The sequence below is a fragment of the Taudactylus pleione genome, unplaced genomic scaffold (genome assembly GCF_031769625.1).
Source record: "Taudactylus pleione unplaced genomic scaffold, aTauple2 ptg000253l, whole genome shotgun sequence".
In the NCBI taxonomy this organism is placed as follows: domain Eukaryota; kingdom Metazoa; phylum Chordata; class Amphibia; order Anura; family Myobatrachidae; genus Taudactylus; species Taudactylus pleione.
In genome coordinates this window covers 1,938,481-1,960,235 of record NW_028284655.1, presented here as the reverse complement: position 1 = coordinate 1,960,235, position 21,755 = coordinate 1,938,481, and the positions used below count along the sequence as shown (strand labels likewise).

Here is a 21,755-nt window from a genome sequence, read left to right as displayed (position 1 = left end):
CTCTTATAACCATGACTGATTAACTCCACTCATCCTACACTCTACTCTTATAACCATGACTGATTAGCTCCACCCATCACACTCTATTCTCATAACCATGACTGATTAGCTCTACCCATCACATACCCTCTCATAACCATGACTGATTAGCTCCACCCATAACATACTCTCTCATAACCATGACTGATTAGCTCCACCCATCCTACACACTACACTCATAACAATGACCAATGTATACGCTGCTATCCTCGACCATGGAAGGTATACATTCATAGAGCATATAGTCTAAGGGTTTACATATGCATTTTTTCTTTTTAATACGTGCGATTAACTTTGCTCCAACACCCTCAAAGATTTATTGTGCCCATGTAACATTGTGGTCTCCTGAGCACAATACGTTTACTACTTCTCCCTGCCGACTGAATAATCTGCCTTATTCACCCTACAAGATCTACTAAACTCCTTCTACACAATTCATCTCAACATACAAGATGTACTCCACCAGCATTATCTATAATGAAAATAGAATATCATATCTCCTCAGCATAGAAGACCATCTTGTCATTTGTTCTCCACACCCTGGAAATTAACTCAACCAACACCACCATTTGCTCCCCTTATCATGAAAGTCAACTCGTCCATCACAGATGTTGTTGTTCTAGCATTGTATCATCTACTGCAGCCATTGTCCACTACACAATTCTCTATGCAAGATCTACAATGCCCTCTGGTCTCCTCATTCTTTAAGTCATCTTATCCCCACTCTGCTCTTCACACCATAGAACATCTACTGTAGCCAATCTCCACAGTATGTAATATTTGCTCCTATATACTACTATCCTCACCAAGTAAAATCTGAGCTACCACTCCTGTTACTCACTCTGCAAGATCAGCTTTAGCCATCCTAACAACCTTTCTGCTCCCTACTGTCCTCCACTGGTCCATCACACTCTCCATGAAAGGTTTAATCATTACACTCTTGGCAGTCTGATCTTCTTACAGAAGGTTTATGAAACTAGCTATTGATTTACCTGTACTCTACAGTAACCCTTGTGCTTGGTATTCATGACTGACCCATTTATTTGTTATTGGTTTTGTCTTACACATATACACTGCACTATATTCATCATGTACCCATCATACTATGGAAGACCACCTCTACTAGCATTTTGACATGTAACAGCCTTCTAAGCAGGATCTATCCCTGACTATTCCTTTGCCTTCACCTGTAGATGTGGCAGCGTGAATATAACGGGATCCATCAGGAAAACTCGGCTGGACTCTTTATTTATGGACGCTGCAATAATCTGTGAGTTCACCACCAGCGAGTGCCCCGTGGAGCTGCTTTCTCCCCCATAGCGGACAGTGGAGTTCTCCGTGGACAGAAAGAGACCCAGATTATTGTACAGGATAAAGACCACCTTCACAACTCCTGGAGGGGGGGAAATAAGGAGATCAAACACGTCAGATATTACATGGACCATGAAAACCATTAGTATCCCACTGATGATGGACCTTTTTCTGGTGCACTCACTGTTTTAACATATATTAAACAATTGCCCTAATCTGTAATGTGTGCTCCTTTTAAAAATACTATTATGGGCTTGGAAACGACGTCTGCAATATGGGAAAGAAAGGCAGGAGATTTACACATGTGGTGTGAATAGTACAGATGCTGCAAGGAGTCTGGTATAGTGGCTGCATGTTGGAGATGCTGTATAGTGGCTGCATGTTGGAGTTGTACAGTGGCTGCATGTTGGAGAAATGTAACATGTTTCCCCAGATAACTGTCAAAATGGAACCAGAAAAACACAGGTTTAAGACATTAATGAGTTGATGTACCAAGCAGTGTAAAGAGTGGAGAAGTAGACCTACAGAGAAGTTTCCCATAGCAACCAATCGGCATTTACCTGTCATTAAATAGAATCTACTTAATAAGACTGACACCTTACATTATTACATAAGGCACAGGTTCTCAAAATTAGTCCTCAGGACCCCAAACAGTGCGTATTTTCCAGGTCTCCTCCCAGAATCACAAGTGAAATAATTAGCTCCACCTGTAGATCTTTGAAAATGTGTCAGTCAGTAATGACTACACCTGTGCACCAGCTGGGTGACCTGGAAAACATGAACTTTGTGGGGGCCGAGTTTGAGAACCACTGATATAAGACATATGCTACAAAGCAATGGAGTTACAGGGGTGACCAAACCGGTCCGCAACGATCCCTAACAGTTCATATTTTCCAGGCCACCTGTGGCTCTATAGAATGTGTCAGGAATGGAGGCCGTGCATCTTTTAAAATGTGACAGCTAGTAATATTTACACCTGTGCACCAGCTAGGTGGTCTACAAAAAGTGAACTGTTAAGGTGCATACACACACATCGATTTTGTAAATGAACGATTTTAGTAAACGATTTTTTCCCTTGAAAAAATGAACGAAAATAGGTTACTAAAATTGTTCATTTACTAAATGTAATGAACGATTTTTATGAACTACAAAAGATTTTTGCATATTAACTTACTGAAAATCGTTCAGTTGACAAGTCTGACTAAACTACAAACTACAAACATGAACGCGCATGAACGATAATCGTTAATCGTTTGACTCAGAAAGTGAACGATTTTTAGAAACGATTATTGTTAAACGATATCGTTTAACGATAATCGATCAAAAACTCGTTGTGTGTGTATGCACCTTTAAGCTGCATACACACACAACGATTGTTACCAACGATTTTATGAACGATTTTCTGTCAGATTTTTTAAAGTGTAATGAATGATTCTTTTGAACTACAAACGATTTTTGCATATTCCCTTAATGAAAATCGTTGCGTTGACAAGTCTGACTGAACTACAAACTTCAAACGTGAACGCGCATGAATGATAATCGTTCATCGTTTGACTCAGAAAGTGAACGATTTTTTCAATCGATTATCGTTAAACAATATCATTTAAAGATCATCGTTCAAAAAATCGTTGTGTGTGTATGCAGCTTTAGGGGTCCTAGAGGACTGGGTTCACGACCTTTAGTCTACAACACCTCTAGCAATCAGGATATCTTTCCCCATAAAACATCCTCTTTTCTGCAGTTCTACAACTCACACAGAGCACAGTCCATGGATATTTCATCTCACCACAGGCTCGCAGCCTCCTGAGGTGGTGAGATGAAATGTATGAAAAGGCTGTGGTTTGGGCGCCCAAACGGTCGTTTTGGAGCCCTAACCAGGGCTTTCTATGGGTTTATTTGGCGCACATTAATTACAGTAGCAATAAAAACAATTGAATTCCCCCCTTTGCGCCTCTGGCTCTTTTACAAGCATTAGGCGCCCATGCATTTACCCAACACTGCTCCATAGGATGTCACCGCACAATAATAACAGTGTATGTGAAAAAGAGGTCTCTACACACCTTCAACAGAGACACCCATGTACAGAGACAGGTGATGCATAGAATCCCACCATCACCATAAATAACGTGACATCTCACCATTACGACTGTTCTGCTTGATGGAATTGGCGGACAGCTGGATGGAGCTGACGCTGTGATTATCCTGGGGGAAGACCAGCTCAGATACCGGGCCCTCAGTGTTCACCACAGACACCTCCAGCACTGAGAGAGGAGATGGAGAGTTAGGCGTCACATGGAGGATTACAGTAGGATGAGTGAGTGTACAACATAAGAAAGTTGGGGTGCAACGCTTAGAATGGTAATGGCTGTAACAGAAGAATGGAAGATAGGTGCATTAAATGCAAAAACCAATATACAGGTGCAGTTCTGAGAAAATGTGCAACTGTGAGCAATATCTTGGATAACAAATGAAAAAGTTAAAATGAAGAGGGCAGTTACTAAAGAGATAAAATGCAGGGATTTACAGTATCCCTATCACTGCCAATGGGTTTAGCGATCCTTGAGAAGTGACCACAGGCTGTTGTTCACAGTCAGATCGCCAGGGGGTGGTAGTGAGTCCTGCGATATTGTGCAAGGATATTACCTCTGCTAATTAAGCCTATCAGTCCTCCATCAATAGTTCCTTTTCTCTAGTGACAAGGTTTATTTCCTATCACCGCTTATCTTTAAGTTGTTAAATAATTTTTTAAAAAATAGGCCAAAATAAAAAAACTAACTAACAAATAAATGCTAAACTTTTTCACATTAATGAATGTGTATATCCACAATTCTTGGTAAATAGGCATCCTCGTGCAAATACAACCATCCTATATCGCTGGCAGTAACACTGTGGCCCGTATTCAAAATGTTTTGCACCTGCGATACTTTTTCGGCTGGTAGACTTATCGCCTACATCGCGTGTTTTGGGTGCGGAAACTTTTCACGCGTGTCCCCGCGATTCCCCGTAATTCATTATGAAAGTACGTGAAAAAGTCACCTGGCGAAACTTGAAAAGGCGGAAAGTCCTCTCCAAAATGGGGAAATCAGCCTGGCACCCCCCAAAAGATGCACTGACATGGGGGATCACTATGGATACCCCCGAATTGGCCTGCTGAAGGTGTTTGGTGTTTTTAAAAGGTCTCAATAGGCGCTGTTTTCCGTACTTGCATAAGTGGTGAAGAATATCATTTTGTTTTAATTTTCTGGAGAAAATAACTAGTCCCTGCAAATTTTGGGTGCCTGAAAGTGGGGGGTAGCGTATTTTAAAGTTGCAAAAGTAACGTTTAAAATTACGTAAAAAATCCACCTGCCGCAAACACCAGCAATCTAAAAAAAACCTGGGACATACTTGGGTACCCCCTGGAGTTTATTTCGCTAGTTTTTAACTTTGTCCCAACTTTTTTTTTTTCGCCCCCAAAATGAAAGTTAATTTTTGGGGTGTTCTTAAGTCTTTTTTAAGATTTTTTTGATGCAGTTTACCTTTGGGGGACTATCTGAAGGCTGCACCCCAAAACCCAATTCTGCTATTCATAAGCGAAACTTTTCCGCCTATTACATTGCATTGACTCTCTGCCTGGGCGGAAAGTCTTTCAAATTGAATAAGGCGATACTTTTCCGCCTGGCGAAATGACGTCATTGGCAAAACTTTTTCGCCGATCCGGCTTTTTGCTCCAAATTGAATACGGCAATATTGAATACGTATTGCTCACAATACGCTGATGCTGATTGGTGTTGAGTGGCTGTAGTTACACTGCCTTATGCTAATGTGGGAATCCGCATGGCTAATACAAGCGTCTGCAAGCGAGAACCCGCGCCGCCCACACTGATTTTATCCCGGCCGCCGCAACCGTCATCATTAGTATCTGCGCTTGCACCAGTCCCATGCTAAGTGCCAGAGATCCGTCATAAACAGAATTCCCTTCTTTTCACACACAACTCGAGCAGGACTTTGGATACACGCCCGCGACAAGCCCATGAAACTCCCAGACAGGACGGTTCCGCCAGCTTGCATTGTTGCCTTCCCGAAACACCCATTTTCACGGAAGATACAAAAAGAGAGTAAATTTGCCTCTGCGTGTATTTGCGTCCGCGCAGAGATCCGTCCATCTTAGAATCAGCCCCTGTAAGTCTAAAGCAGGGATGGGGAACCTCCTGCCCGGGGGCCTTATAAGGCCCTCGGTATCATTTGGTCTGGCCCTCAGAGCTTTTTTGCTACTAGCCTCACCTGGCTAACATGGCGCCTAGAATGGCACACTGCAGCCAGAATCTATGCAGCAGTGCCGCCTGGAGTGTCCTTAGGGCGCTTCAGAAGGTCACACCGCTGCCCTTACAGCTCCCCGAAGCATCCTCAGGATACTCCGGGCATTGCTGTAATCTCTGGCGATTGTGGCCCCGCCCCCGTGTGACGTCACGTGGAGGGGGCATGGCCTAAACCAGGCCCGCAAATAATGTTATATATATATCAAAATGGTCCTAGGCAGAAAAAAGGTTCCCCACCCCTGGTCTAAAGCATAAGTATTTTTATCTTGAGTGTCTGTCAAAATTCAGTCACAGCAGCCTCAACAATGCTCCACAGTTTCCTCACCGACATTGGTCTTAGCGGTCTGGAAGCGTGCAGGCTCCTTCACATTATCGGCCACTAGGAAGGCCCCTTCTTCTAGTATGTCCAGCAACATGGTGGCAGCGTGTTCCTGCTCTGTGATATTCATGTCTCTCCATGAGGGTAGTGCTTCTGGGCGTAAGAGATTATCCACCGTCTCCACCACCGCCTGTGACACAGAGAATATACACTGAACTATGTATACCATTGTCTATGACACATAATATACATGCAGTACAATTATCTATACTATCACCTGTGACACAGAGAATATACACAGTACTGTCCATACCATTGTCTATGACACATAATATACATGCAGTACAATTATCTATACTATCACCTGTGGCACAGAGAATATACACAGAACTGTCCATACCATTGTCTATGACACATAATATACATGCAGTACAATTATCTATACTATCACCTGTGACCCAGAGAATATACACAGTACTGTCCATACCATTGTCTATGACACATAAAATACATGCAGTACAATCAGGGGCGTAACTATACCTACAGGAGTCCCATAGCAAAATTTTTTATGGGACCCCCTCTCAGCTCGTGGGCCCCCAATCTCGTCCCGCTCTTGCCCCCCCCCCCCCCGGTCTGAGGCCCCCCCGCACCCCGGCTTACCTTATCCATGGTCGCGCTGTGCAGGGCAGACCCACCTTCCCTCCCGGTCGGCTCCATCTCATTGACTGATGTTGGGAGGAGATGGCCACACCTTCTCCCAGTATCAGCCAATGGGGAGAGCCGGAGCTGACTGGGAAGACGCGACCAGGGAGCGGGGGGGCACGCAACCAAGGAGCAGGTAAGTGCAGTAGAGGGGAGTGAGGAGACTGATAGGGGAGTGAGGAGGGTGCGGAGGGAAGGGCAGCGGACAGCGGCCTGGCACCGTAGGTGCAGGGGGAAGGCCGGACCCCAGGTTGGTCCGGGCCCCATAGCAGCCACACCCCCTGCACCCACGGTAGTCACGCCACTGTTGATGGCAGATTGTGCATTGCTGAACTGTGGAAGAGAGGAGGGGTGTATGGTGGGTGGGAGGTGTGGTTGCAAATTGTATTTTCCCTTATCTCACCCCCACATCCCAGGAGCTCCTCTCGCAGATGCTACAATCGGAACATGCAGGGAGAATGAATTCTAGATTTCTGATTAAGATAAATGCACATTCTCATTTTCAAAATTTTTTTAAATGGGTTTATGGATCTACATAAAAATGAATACAATTTTGTATTGGCAAAAATAGAGAGGTATTGCAGAAAGCTGGGATGAAAAGGTGTGAGGAATACAAGCATGAAGGGAAAAAGCAGAGGTGCCTTGCAGTAGATATTCGCCTTTAAAGTATCCTAGTCCTACAATGCAATGTACAAACCTCCTGCAGGCTGCACATATCCTATTAAGGCAACCAATGTCCTCCCTGGTATGCCTGTAAACTGTGCTGCTTTTACATATGGCAACAGCTATTACCGCTGCTGACCACGGGTCTGGACACCATAATCTGCAGTGAATATTCATTTCTTGCTGCAGATGGTGGTGTCCCGGCCCGGGGTCAGCAGCGGTAATAGCCGGGTGTTGTGAGGAGCACTTTCCGGACCCGGCCGCGTCTTGACCCAATAGACTAATGCGGCTGCGGCCTGCGGGTCAGCAGCGGTAATAGTCGGGGCCCCCAGGTGGTGTGTGGGGAGAGCGGTTGCCATGCTCTTACCTTCCCACGCGCGCGCACCGTCTCCTCTCCATCCTGGACGTTACTCGCGAGATGATGACGTCATTGTCATTATCTCGCGAGTCTTCTAGCAGGCGGCTGCGGGCGGCTCACCATTCACTGCTTCTCCTTGCCGGGTCCGCCTCCAGTGCGGTTAAAACCTACAGTGGCTGGCGCATAACTACAGAGGGTTTAGGGGGCCCGTCCACCCCAGATTAAATAAACTTTAAGTTTGCTTGCACTCGGGCCCCCCCAGGCCGCGTGCCCCATAGCAACTGCACCCCCTGCACCCTCTGTAGTTACGCCAATGAGTACAATTATCTATACTATCACCTGTGACACAGAGAATATACACAGTACTGTCCATACCATTGTCTATGACACATAATATACATGCAGTACAATTATCTATACTATCACCTGTGACACAGAGAATATACACAGTACTGTCCATACCATTGTCTATGACACATAATATACATGCAGTACAATTATCTATACTATCACCTGTGACACAGAGAATATACACAGAACTGTCCATACCATTGTCTATGACACATAATATACATGCAGTACAATTATCTATACTTTCACCTGTGACACAGAGAATATACACAGTACGGTCCATATCATTGTCTATGACACATAATATACATGCAGTACAATTATCTATACTTTCACCTGTGACACACAGAATATACACAGTACTGTCCATACCATTGTCTATGACACATAATATACATGCAGTACAATTATCTATACTTTCACCTGTGACACAGAATATACACAGAACTGTCCATACCATTGTCTATGACACATAATATACATGCAGTACAATTATCTATACTATCACCTGTGACACAGAGAATATACACAGAACTGTCCATACCATTGTCTATGACACATAATATACATGCAGTACAATTATCTATACTTTCACCTGTGACACAGAGAATATACACAGAACTGTCCATACCATTGTCTATGACACATAATATACATGCAGTACAATTATCTATACTATCACCTGTGACACAGAGAATATACACAGAACTGTCCATACCATTGTCTATGACACATAAAATACATGCAGTACAATTATCTATACTATCACCTGTGACACACAGAAAATACACAGTACTGTCCATACCATTGTCTATGACACATAATATACATGCAGTACAATTATCTATACTATCACCTGTGACACACAGAATAAACACAGTACTGTCCATACCATTGTCTATGACACATAATATACATGCAGTACAATTATCTATACTATCACCTGTGACACAGAGAATATACACAGTACGGTCCATACCATTGTCTATGACACATAATATACATGCAGTACAATTATCTATACTATCACCTGTGACACACAGAATATACACAGTACTGTCCATACCATTGTCTATGACACATAATATACATGCAGTACAATTATCTATACTATCACCTGTGACACAGAGAATATACACAGAACTGTCCATACCATTGTCTATGATACATAATATACATGCAGTACAATTATCTATACTATCACCTATGACACAGAGAATATACACAGAACTGTCCATACCATTGTCTATGATACATAATATACATGCAGTACAATTATCTATACTATCACCTGTGACACAGAGAATATACACAGTACTGTCCATACCATTGTCTATGACACATAATATACATGCAGTACAATTATCTATACTGTCACCTGTGACAGAGAATATACACAGTACTGTCCATATCATTGTCTATGACACATTATATACATGCAGTACAATTATCTATACTTTCACCTGTGACACAGAGAATATACAGAGTACTGTCCATACCATTGTCTATGACACATAATATACATGCAGTACAATTATCTATACTATAACCTGTGACACAGAGAATATACACAGTACTGTCCATACCATTGTCTATGACACATAATATACATGCAGTACAATTATCTATACTATCACCTGTGACCCAGAGAATATACACAGAACTGTCCATACCATTGTCTATGACACATAAAATACATGCAGTACAATTATCTATACTATCACCTGTGACACAGAGAATATACACAGTACTGTCCATACCATTGTCTATGACACATAATATACATGCAGTACAATTATCTATACTGTCACCTGTGACAGAGAATATACACAGTACTGTCCATACCATTGTCTATGACACATAATATACATGTAGGACAATTATCTATACTATCACCTGTGACACAGAGAATATACACAGTACTGTCCATACCATTGTCTATGACACATAAAATACATGCAGTACAATTATCTATACTGTCACCTGTGACAGAGAATATACACAGTACTGTCCATATCATTGTCTATGACACATAAAATACATGCAGTACAATTATCTATACTATCACTTGTGACACAGAGAATATACACAGTACTGTCCATACCATTGTCTATAACACATAATATACATGCAGTACAATTATCTATACTGTCACCTGTGACAGAGAATATACACAGTACTGTCCATATCATTGTCTATGACACATAAAATACATGCAGTACAATTATCTATACTATCACCTGTGACACAGAGAATATACACAGTACTGTCCATACCATTGTCTATGACACATAATATACATGCAGTACAATTATCTATACTATCACCTGTGACACAGAGAATATACAGAGTACTGTCCATACCATTGTCTATAACACATAATATACATGCAGTACAATTATCTATACTATCACCTGTGACACAGAGAATATACACAGAACTGTCCATACCATTGTCTATGACACATAATATACATGCAGTACAATTATCTATACTGTCACCTGTGACAGAGAATATACACAGTACTGTCCATACCATTGTCTATGACACATAATATACATGTAGGACAATTATCTATACTATCACCTGTGACACAGAGAATATACACAGTACTGTCCATATCATTGTCTATGACACATAAAATACATGCAGTACAATTATCTATACTATCACCTGTGACACAGAGAATATACACAGAACTGTCCATACCATTGTCTATGACACATAATATACATGCAGTACAATTATCTATACTATCACCTGTGACACAGAGAATATACACAGTACTGTCCATACCATTATCTATGACACATAATATACATGCAGTACAATTATCTATACTATCACCTGTGACACAGAGAATATACACAGTACTGTCCATACCATTGTCTATGACACATAATATACATGCAGTACAATTATCTATACTATCACCTGTGACACAGAGAATATACACAATACTATCCATACCATTGTCTATGACACATAATATACATGCAGTACAATTATCTATACTATCACCTGTTACAGAGAATATACACAGTACTGTCCATACCATTGTCTATGACATAATCTACATGCAGTACAATTATCTATACTGTCACCTGTGACACAGAGAATATACACAGAACTGTCCATATCATTGTCTATAACACATAATATACATGCAGTACAATTATCTATACTATCACCTGTGACAGAGAATATACACAGTACTGTCCATATCATTGTCTATAACACATAATATACATGCAGTACAATTATCTATACTATCACCTGTGACACAGAGAATATACACAGTACTGTCCATATCATTGTCTATAACACATAATATACATGCAGTACAATTATCTATACTATCACCTGTGACACAGAGAATATACACAGTACTGTACATACCATTGTCTATGACACATAATATACATGCAGTACAATTATCTATACTATCACCTGTGACAGAGAATATACACAGTACTGTCCATATCATTGTCTATAACACATAATATACATGCAGTACAATTATCTATACTGTCACCTGTGACAGAGAATATACACAGTACTGTCCATATCATTGTCTATAACACATAATATACATGCAGTACAATTATCTATACTATCACCTGTGACACAGAGAATATACACAGTACTGTCCATATCATTGTCTATGACACATAATATACATGCAGTACAATTATCTATACTATCACCTGTGACACAGAGAATATACACAGAACTGTCCATACCATTGTCTATAACACATAATATACATGCAGTACAATTATCTATACTATCACCTGTGACACACAGAATATACACAGAACTGTCCATACCATTGTCTATAACACATAATATACATGCAGTACAATTATCTATACTATCACCTGTGACACACAGAATATACACAGTACTGTCCATACCATTGTCTATGACACATAATATACATGCAGTACAATTATCTATACTTTCACCTGTGACACAGAGAATATACACAGAACTGTCCATACCATTGTCTATGACACATAATATACATGCAGTACAATTATCTATACTATCACCTGTGACACACAGAATATACACAGTACTGTCCATACCATTGTCTATGACACATAATATACATGCAGTACAATTATCTATACTATCACCTGTGACACAGAGAATATACACAGAACTGTCCATATCATTGTCTATGACACATAATATACATGCAGTACAATTATCTATACTATCACCTGTGACACAGAGAATATACACAGTACTGTCCATACCATTGTCTATAACACATAATATACATGCAGTACAATTATCTATACTGTCACCTGTGACACAGAGAATATACACAGTACTGTCCATACCATTGTCTATGACACATAATATACATGCAGTACAATTATCTATACTATCACCTGTGAAACAGAGAATATACACAGTACTGTCCATACCATTGTCTATAACACATAATATACATGCAGTACAATTATCTATACTGTCACCTGTGACACAGAGAATATACACAGTACTGTCCATACCATTGTCTATGACACATAATATACATGCAGTACAATTATCTATACTATCACCTGTGACACACAGAATATACACAGTACTGTCCATACCATTGTCTATGACACATAATATACATGCAGTACAATTATCTATACTATCACCTGTGACACAGAGAATATACACAGAACTGTCCATACCATTGTCTATGATACATAATATACATGCAGTACAATTATCTATACTATCACCTATGACACAGAGAATATACACAGAACTGTCCATACCATTGTCTATGATACATAATATACATGCAGTACAATTATCTATACTATCACCTGTGACACAGAGAATATACACAGTACTGTCCATACCATTGTCTATGACACATAATATACATGCAGTACAATTATCTATACTGTCACCTGTGACAGAGAATATACACAGTACTGTCCATATCATTGTCTATGACACATTATATACATGCAGTACAATTATCTATACTTTCACCTGTGACACAGAGAATATACAGAGTACTGTCCATACCATTGTCTATGACACATAATATACATGCAGTACAATTATCTATACTATCACCTGTGACACAGAGAATATACACAGTACTGTCCATACCATTGTCTATGACACATAATATACATGCAGTACAATTATCTATACTATCACCTGTGACACAGAGAATATACACAGAACTGTCCATACCATTGTCTATGACACATAATATACATGCAGTACAATTATCTATACTATCACCTGTGACACAGAGAATATACACAGTACTATCCATACCATTGTCTATAACACATAATATACATGCAGTACAATTATCTATACTATCACCTGTGACACAGAGAATATACACAGTACTATCCATACCATTGTCTATAACACATAATATACATGCAGTACAATTATCTATACTATCACCTGTGACACAGAGAATATACAGAGTACTGTCCATACCATTGTCTATAACACATAATATACATGCAGTACAATTATCTATACTATCACCTGTGACACAGAGAATATACACAGAACTGTCCATACCATTGTCTATGACACATAATATACATGCAGTACAATTATCTATACTGTCACCTGTGACAGAGAATATACACAGTACTGTCCATACCATTGTCTATGACACATAATATACATGTAGGACAATTATCTATACTATCACCTGTGACACAGAGAATATACACAGTACTGTCCATATCATTGTCTATGACACATAAAATACATGCAGTACAATTATCTATACTATCACCTGTGACACAGAGAATATACACAGTACTGTCCATACCATTGTCTATAACACATAATATACATGCAGTACAATTATCTATACTATCACCTGTGACACAGAGAATATACACAGAACTGTCCATACCATTGTCTATGACACATAATATACATGCAGTACAATTATCTATACTGTCACCTGTGACAGAGAATATACACAGTACTGTCCATACCATTGTCTATGACACATAATATACATGTAGGACAATTATCTATACTATCACCTGTGACACAGAGAATATACACAGTACTGTCCATATCATTGTCTATGACACATAAAATACATACAGTACAATTATCTATACTATCACCTGTGACACAGAGAATATACACAGAACTGTCCATACCATTGTCTATGACACATAATATACATGCAGTACAATTATCTATACTATCACCTGTGACACAGAGAATATACACAGTACTGTCCATACCATTGTCTATGACACATAATATACATGCAGTACAATTATCTATACTATCACCTGTGACACACAGAATATACACAGAACTGTCCATACCATTGTCTATAACACATAATATACATGCAGTACAATTATCTATACTATCACCTGTGACACAGAGAATATACACAGTACTGTCCATACCATTGTCTATGACACATAATATACATGCAGTACAATTATCTATACTGTCACCTGTGACACACAGAATATACACAGAACTGTCCATACCATTGTCTATAACACATAATATACATGCAGTACAATTATCTATACTATCACCTGTGACACAGAGAATATACACAGTACTGTCCATACCATTGTCTATGACACATAATATACATGCAGTACAATTATCTATACTATCACCTGTGACACAGAGAATATACACAGAACTGTCCATACCATTGTCTATGACACATAATATACATGCAGTACAATTATCTATACTATCACCTGTGACACAGAGAATATACACAATACTATCCATACCATTGTCTATGACACATAATATACATGCAGTACAATTATCTATACTATCACCTGTGACAGAGAATATACACAGTACTGTCCATACCATTGTCTATGACATAATCTACATGCAGTACAATTATCTATACTGTCACCTGTGACACAGAGAATATACACAATACTATCCATACCATTGTCTATGACACATAATATACATGCAGTACAATTATCTATACTATCACCTGTGACACAGAGAATATACACAGTACTGTCCATACCATTGTCTATGACACATAATATACATGCAGTACAATTATCTATACTGTCACCTGTGACACAGAGAATATACACAGAACTGTCCATACCATTGTCTATGATACATAATATACATGCAGTACAATTATCTATACTATCACCTGTGACAGAGAATATACACAGTACTGTCCATATCATTGTCTATAACACATAATATACATGCAATACAATTATCTATACTGTCACCTGTGACAGAGAATATACACAGTACTGTCCATATCATTGTCTATAACACATAATATACATGCAGTACAATTATCTATACTATCACCTGTGACACAGAGAATATACACAGTACTGTACATACCATTGTCTATGACACATAATATACATGCAGTACAATTATCTATACTATCACCTGTGACAGAGAATATACACAGTACTGTCCATATCATTGTCTATAACACATAATATACATGCAGTACAATTATCTATACTATCACCTGTGACACACAGAATATACACAGTACTGTCCATACCATTGTCTATGACACATAATATACATGCAGTACAATTATCTATACTATCACCTGTGACACAGAGAATATACACAATACTATCCATACCATTGTCTATGACACATAATATACATGCAGTACAATTATCTATACTATCACCTGTGACAGAGAATATACACAGTACTGTCCATACCATTGTCTATGACATAATCTACATGCAGTACAATTATCTATACTGTCACCTGTGACACAGAGAATATACACAGTACTGTCCATACCATTGTCTATGACACATAATATACATGCAGTACAATTATCTATACTGTCACCTGTGACACAGAGAATATACACAGAACTGTCCATACCATTGTCTATGATACATAATATACATGCAGTACAATTATCTATACTATCACCTGTGACAGAGAATATACACAATACTGTCCATACCATTGTCTATGACACATAATATACATGCAGTACAATTATCTATACTATCACCTGTGACACAGAGAATATACACAGTACTGTCCATACCATTGTCTATGACACATAATATACATGCAGTACAATTATCTATACTGTCACCTGTGACACAGAGAATATACACAGAACTGTCCATACCATTGTCTATGATACATAATATACATGCAGTACAATTATCTATACTATCACCTGTGACAGAGAATATACACAGTACTGTCCATATCATTGTCTATAACACATAATATACATGCAGTACAATTATCTATACTGTCACCTGTGACAGAGAATATACACAGTACTGTCCATATCATTGTCTATAACACATAATATACATGCAGTACAATTATCTATACTATCACCTGTGACACAGAGAATATACACAGTACTGTCCATATCATTGTCTATAACACATAATATACATGCAGTACAATTATCTATACTATCACCTGTGACACAGAGAATATACACAGTACTGTCCATATCATTGTCTATGACACATAATATACATGCAGTACAATTATCTATACTATCACCTGTGACACAGAGAATATACACAGAACTGTCCATACCATTGTCTATAACACATAATATACATGCAGTACAATTATCTATACTATCACCTGTGACACACAGAATATACACAGAACTGTCCATACCATTGTCTATGACACATAATATACATGCAGTACAATTATCTATACTATCACCTGTGACACACAGAATATACACAGTACTGTCCATACCATTGTCTATGACACATAATATACATGCAGTACAATTATCTATACTATCACCTGTGACACAGAGAATATACACAGAACTGTCCATATCATTGTCTATGACACATAATATACATGCAGTACAATTATCTATACTATCACCTGTGACACAGAGAATATACACAGTACTGTCCATACCATTGTCTATAACACATAATATACATGCAGTACAATTATCTATACTATCACCTGTGACACAGAGAATATACACAGAACTGTCCATACCATCGTCTATAACACATAATATACATGCAGTACAATTATCTATACTATCACCTGTGACACAGAGAATATACACAGTACTGTCCATACCATTGTCTATGACACATAATATACATGCAGTACAATTATCTATACTATCACCTGTGACACAGAGAATATACACAGAACTGTCCATACCATTGTCTATGACACATAATATACATGTAGGACAATTATCTATACTGTCACCTGTGACACAGAGAATATACACAGTACTGTCCATACCATTGTCTATAACACATAATATACATGCAGTACAATTATCTATACTGTCACCTGTGACACAGAGAATATACACAGTACTGTCCATACCATTGTCTATAACATATAATATACATGCAGTACAATTATCTATACTATCACCTGTGACACAGAGAATATACACAGTACTGTCCATACCATTGTCTATAACACATAATATACATGCAGTACAATTATCTATACTGTCACCTGTGACACAGAGAATATACACAGTACTGTCCATACCATTGTCTATAACATATAATATACATGCAGTACAATTATCTATACTATCACCTGTGACACAGAGAATATACACAGAACTGTCCATACCATTGTCTATAACACATAATATACATGCAGTACAATTATCTATACTGTCACCTGTGACACAGAGAATATACACAGTACTGTCCATACCATTGTCTATAACACATAATATACATGCAGTACAATTATCTATACTATCACCTGTGACACACAGAATATACACAGTACTGTCCATACCATTGTCTATGACACATAATATACATGCAGTACAATTATCTATACTATCACCTGTGACACAAAATTTACGAAGTATTTAATTATCTATAGCATCACCTACAACAGTTAAAATGTTTATTAACAGCTATTTATATAGTTTCTACATATTTATATAGATTATATAGTGCCTACACATTACAAAGTGCTTTACAGAGAGAATATTTAATCACTCACTTTGGTTCCTGTCCCAGGGGAGCTTACGATCAATATCCCCAACTACACACACACAGGATCATTTTGTCAGAAGCCAATTATCAGTATGTCCTTGAAGTGCGGGAGAAAACCCACACAAACACGGAGAGAACACACAAACTTTAAACCGATAGGACCCTGGTCGGAATCCAGCACATGACCTCAGTGTTGTGAGGTAGCAATGCTAACCACTGTGCCACAAACAATATAATTCTGCAAAACAAATCCTGTGACACAGACATACACACAGTATATAACATCCATACCACCACCTGTGACACAGACATACACACAGTATATAACATCCATACCACCACCTGTGACACAGACATACACACAGTATATAATATCCATACCACCACCTGTGACACAGACATACACACAGTATATAACATCCATACCACCACCTGTGACACAGACATACACACAGTATATAACATCCATACCACCACCTGTGACACATAGTGCAAAATATAACTGTGCATATCAATGCATGACACATAAAATACACACAGAATGTCCGTACAACAGCCTCTGTCACAGAGATAAACACAGAACCAAGACCTACAACACAGAAATACACAAATTATACAGCCAATATACACCAACACTGGTTACACCGTAAGAAACACAGAATATATCACCATCTGTGACTGCAGTACTATAATAGCCCATACAACAGCCTGGTACCCAAATGTACAACAAATACAATTACCCATATGACTGTGACAGTAATGCACACAGAATATAACAGTGCCAGTATTACATACTATATCTGCATTACCTTGATATAGTCTTTGCAGGTCCTTTCCCTCTTGTGCATCTGTAAAGAAAAATCGACAGAGTGTTAATGTTGACTGACAGGCAGCACAAGCTAGATCAGTCGTTGCCGAAGCGCTCTACTCGGGATGTAGTCAAAATGTTGCCATTTACAATTTCGACATTCACAATGTCGACATTACAATGTTGACAGTTAGTATGTTGACATTTAACATGTCAGCATGTGCAGAATGTCAACATGTTCACAATGTGAGACACCAACATTCTGCATGGACCAGCAGAGGAGGGTGAAGGCTAGGCTACACAAGGGGAGGTTAAGCATTAGTGGCAGGGTTACAGTTAGGCTATGGGAGGGAATATAAGGGTTTGGCACTAGGGGGAGAGTTAGGCTTTGGGGATGGATAGGGTTAGGCACTAGTGATAGAGTTAGTCTATGGGAGGGGGTGTAAGGGTTAGGCACTAGGGAGAGGCTTAGGCTATGGGAGAGGAGGTTAGGATTAAGCACTGGGGGATCTACGGGAGGGGAGAGCTGGGTTAGGCTTTGGGAGGGAACGTAAGGGTTAGGCACTTGGGGAGGGTTAATCTATGGGAGGGGAGAATTTGGGTGAGGCTATGGGAGGGAATGTAAGGGTTAGGCACTGGGGGAGAGTTAGGCTATAGGAGAGGAGGTTAGGGTTAGGCACTGGGGGAGGGTTAGGCTATGGGAAAGAACGTAAGGGTTATGCACTGGGGGAGGGTTAGCCTACGGGACGGGGGAGTTTGGATAGGCTATGGGAGGGAAAGTAAAGGTTATGCACTGGGGGAGGGTTAGGATATGGGAGAGGAAGTTAAGGTTAGGCACTGGGGGAGGGTTAGGCTATGGGAGGGGAGGTAAGGGTTAGGCACTGGTGCAGGGTTAGGCTATGTGAGGTGAGATAAGGGTTAGGCACTGGGGAAGGGTTAGGCTATGGGAAAGAACGTAAGGGTTATGCACTGGGGGAGGGTTAGCCTACGTGACGGGGGAGTTTGGATAGGCTATGGGAGGGAAAGTAAAGGTTATGCACTGGGGGAGGGTTAGGATATGGGAGAGGAAGTTAAGGTTAGGCACTGGGGGAGGGTTAGGCTATGGGAGGGGAGGTAAGGGTTAGGCACTGGTGCAGGGTTAGGCTATGTGAGGTGAGATAAGGGTTAGGCACTGGGGAAGGGTTAGGCTATGGGAGGGGAGGTTAGGGTTAGACACAGGGGGAGGGTTAGGCTATAGCGGGGAGGTTAGGGTTAGACACTGGGGGGAGGGTAGGCTGTGGGAGGGGAAGATAAGGTTAGGCGCTAGGGAGAGGGTTAGGCTTTGGGAGGGGAAGATAGGGTTAGGCACTAGGGGAAGAGTTAGGCTTTGAGAGGGTAAGATAGGGTTAGGCACTATGGGGAGGGTTCGGGATACGCTGAAAGTGGCGCTGGATCCACTGGAAGGCACCATCAGCTGACCATCAGACCCGTAAGATATCGCTGGAGCTGCCATACCAACCATGCCAGGCAAGTCACCTCTAGACCACCAGGTATGTTTTGTTAACATTCTAATCGTGTTGACATGTTGTGATTATGACCATGTAGACATTCTCATGTCAACAAAATATACCACACTGCTTCATTCAGACATATATACTTACTACATGCTTAAATCTGGAGAGCACTCCTCACTATACTACTTGTGACACATAAAAGACCTTCATCACAGTAACAATACCGATAGCAACTACGCCAGAAGCCTCCTACCTGCCAGAGACAAGACATTTAACAAAGGGAAACCCCACCGGAATTCACTATTCCAACCAGTGCTCCATGGCAACTTCAAGCTAGTATCACCCTTTACTAGGTGATTTACCCCCATTTGTAGCACATTCAACACTCCACGATAATCCCATAGGTGAACCCCACAACATGTATACATTGTCTGGTGCTTGCTCCTGATATAGGACATATCTCATTTTGTTCATTTAAAAATAAGTCTCAAACATTGGGGCTGATCCAAGTTGCAAGCAAAGCGACTGCAGAAGCCAGATTTACTACCTTAAGTTAAAGCAAGATCCTGTTCAGCTGATGCAGGAGTTCTTGCGTCAGCAACCGGGAAGCCGTGCCACCCCGCTGATTTTATGCCAGCATCCGCAACCATCTCCACCCCTCTACAAATCTTCAAGACCCACTACTTCATCAACGCCTTCCAGCTCTCATCCTAACCCGCAGCTCCATGCTTCTTCCTTACTGTGTACCCCATTTGTGTCACCCCTGTCTACCTGCCCCTCCCCTTTAGAGTGTAAGCTCTCACGAGCAGGGCCCTCTTCCCTCATGTGCTTCTCCTTCCCTTATTCATATGATCATCTACTCCTAACTCCGCACAAGGGCACCTAACACTTGGTAGCTAAAGCCCTGCTACTTATTTGAGTGGTATGATCACTATTGCAGCAATATTTATAAACTATGTCCTTGTCCTGCATTGTTTTGTACTTTAAGTCGCTGTTTACTTGTTTGCTCATTTGTTTATAAACTGTGTAAGGCGCTGCGGAACCCTTGTGGTGCCATATAAGGATAATTCTAGAAATAATTAGTATCTGCGCTTGCACCAGCCCCATGCTAGGTGTAGGAGACCCCTAAGAACTAGGCTTCCCTTCCCCATACACACAACTCGCTCAGAGCTTTGGATACACACGGCACCTGGCCAATCACTGTGCAACCTAGCTCTGTGTGTGCTTTCACAAGTCATATTAGTGTTTTGTGGTGATACATGAATTGGCGGCCACTAGTACAGGTGACAGTAGTGGTGCTTGAGATCGAAGTCCGTGGAACAGGAGGTAGTAGTGATAATTGAGCTGGCAGTTGGTAGCAGCATTACTAGTGTTACTTGAGTTGGCAAATAGTGGTACAG

General features: G+C 40.2%; 1 protein-coding gene across 6 annotated transcripts in view; it reads right to left on the bottom strand.

Annotated features, from left to right (window-relative positions):
- ADGRL1 (adhesion G protein-coupled receptor L1) overlaps positions 1-21,755 on the bottom strand; it is a 427,170-nt gene that overhangs the window by 45,513 nt on the left and 359,902 nt on the right. For all 6 annotated transcript variants that reach the window (XM_088480320.1, XM_088480321.1, XM_088480324.1 and 3 more), the window contains 4 exons: positions 18,864-18,902; positions 5,974-6,157; positions 3,489-3,611; positions 1,227-1,432 (listed from right to left, as the gene is read on the bottom strand). In XM_088480320.1, coding sequence (XP_088336446.1) covers positions 1,227-1,432; positions 3,489-3,611; positions 5,974-6,157; positions 18,864-18,902 — 552 coding nt within the window. The remainder of the gene's footprint in view (positions 1-1,226; positions 1,433-3,488; positions 3,612-5,973; positions 6,158-18,863; positions 18,903-21,755) is intronic.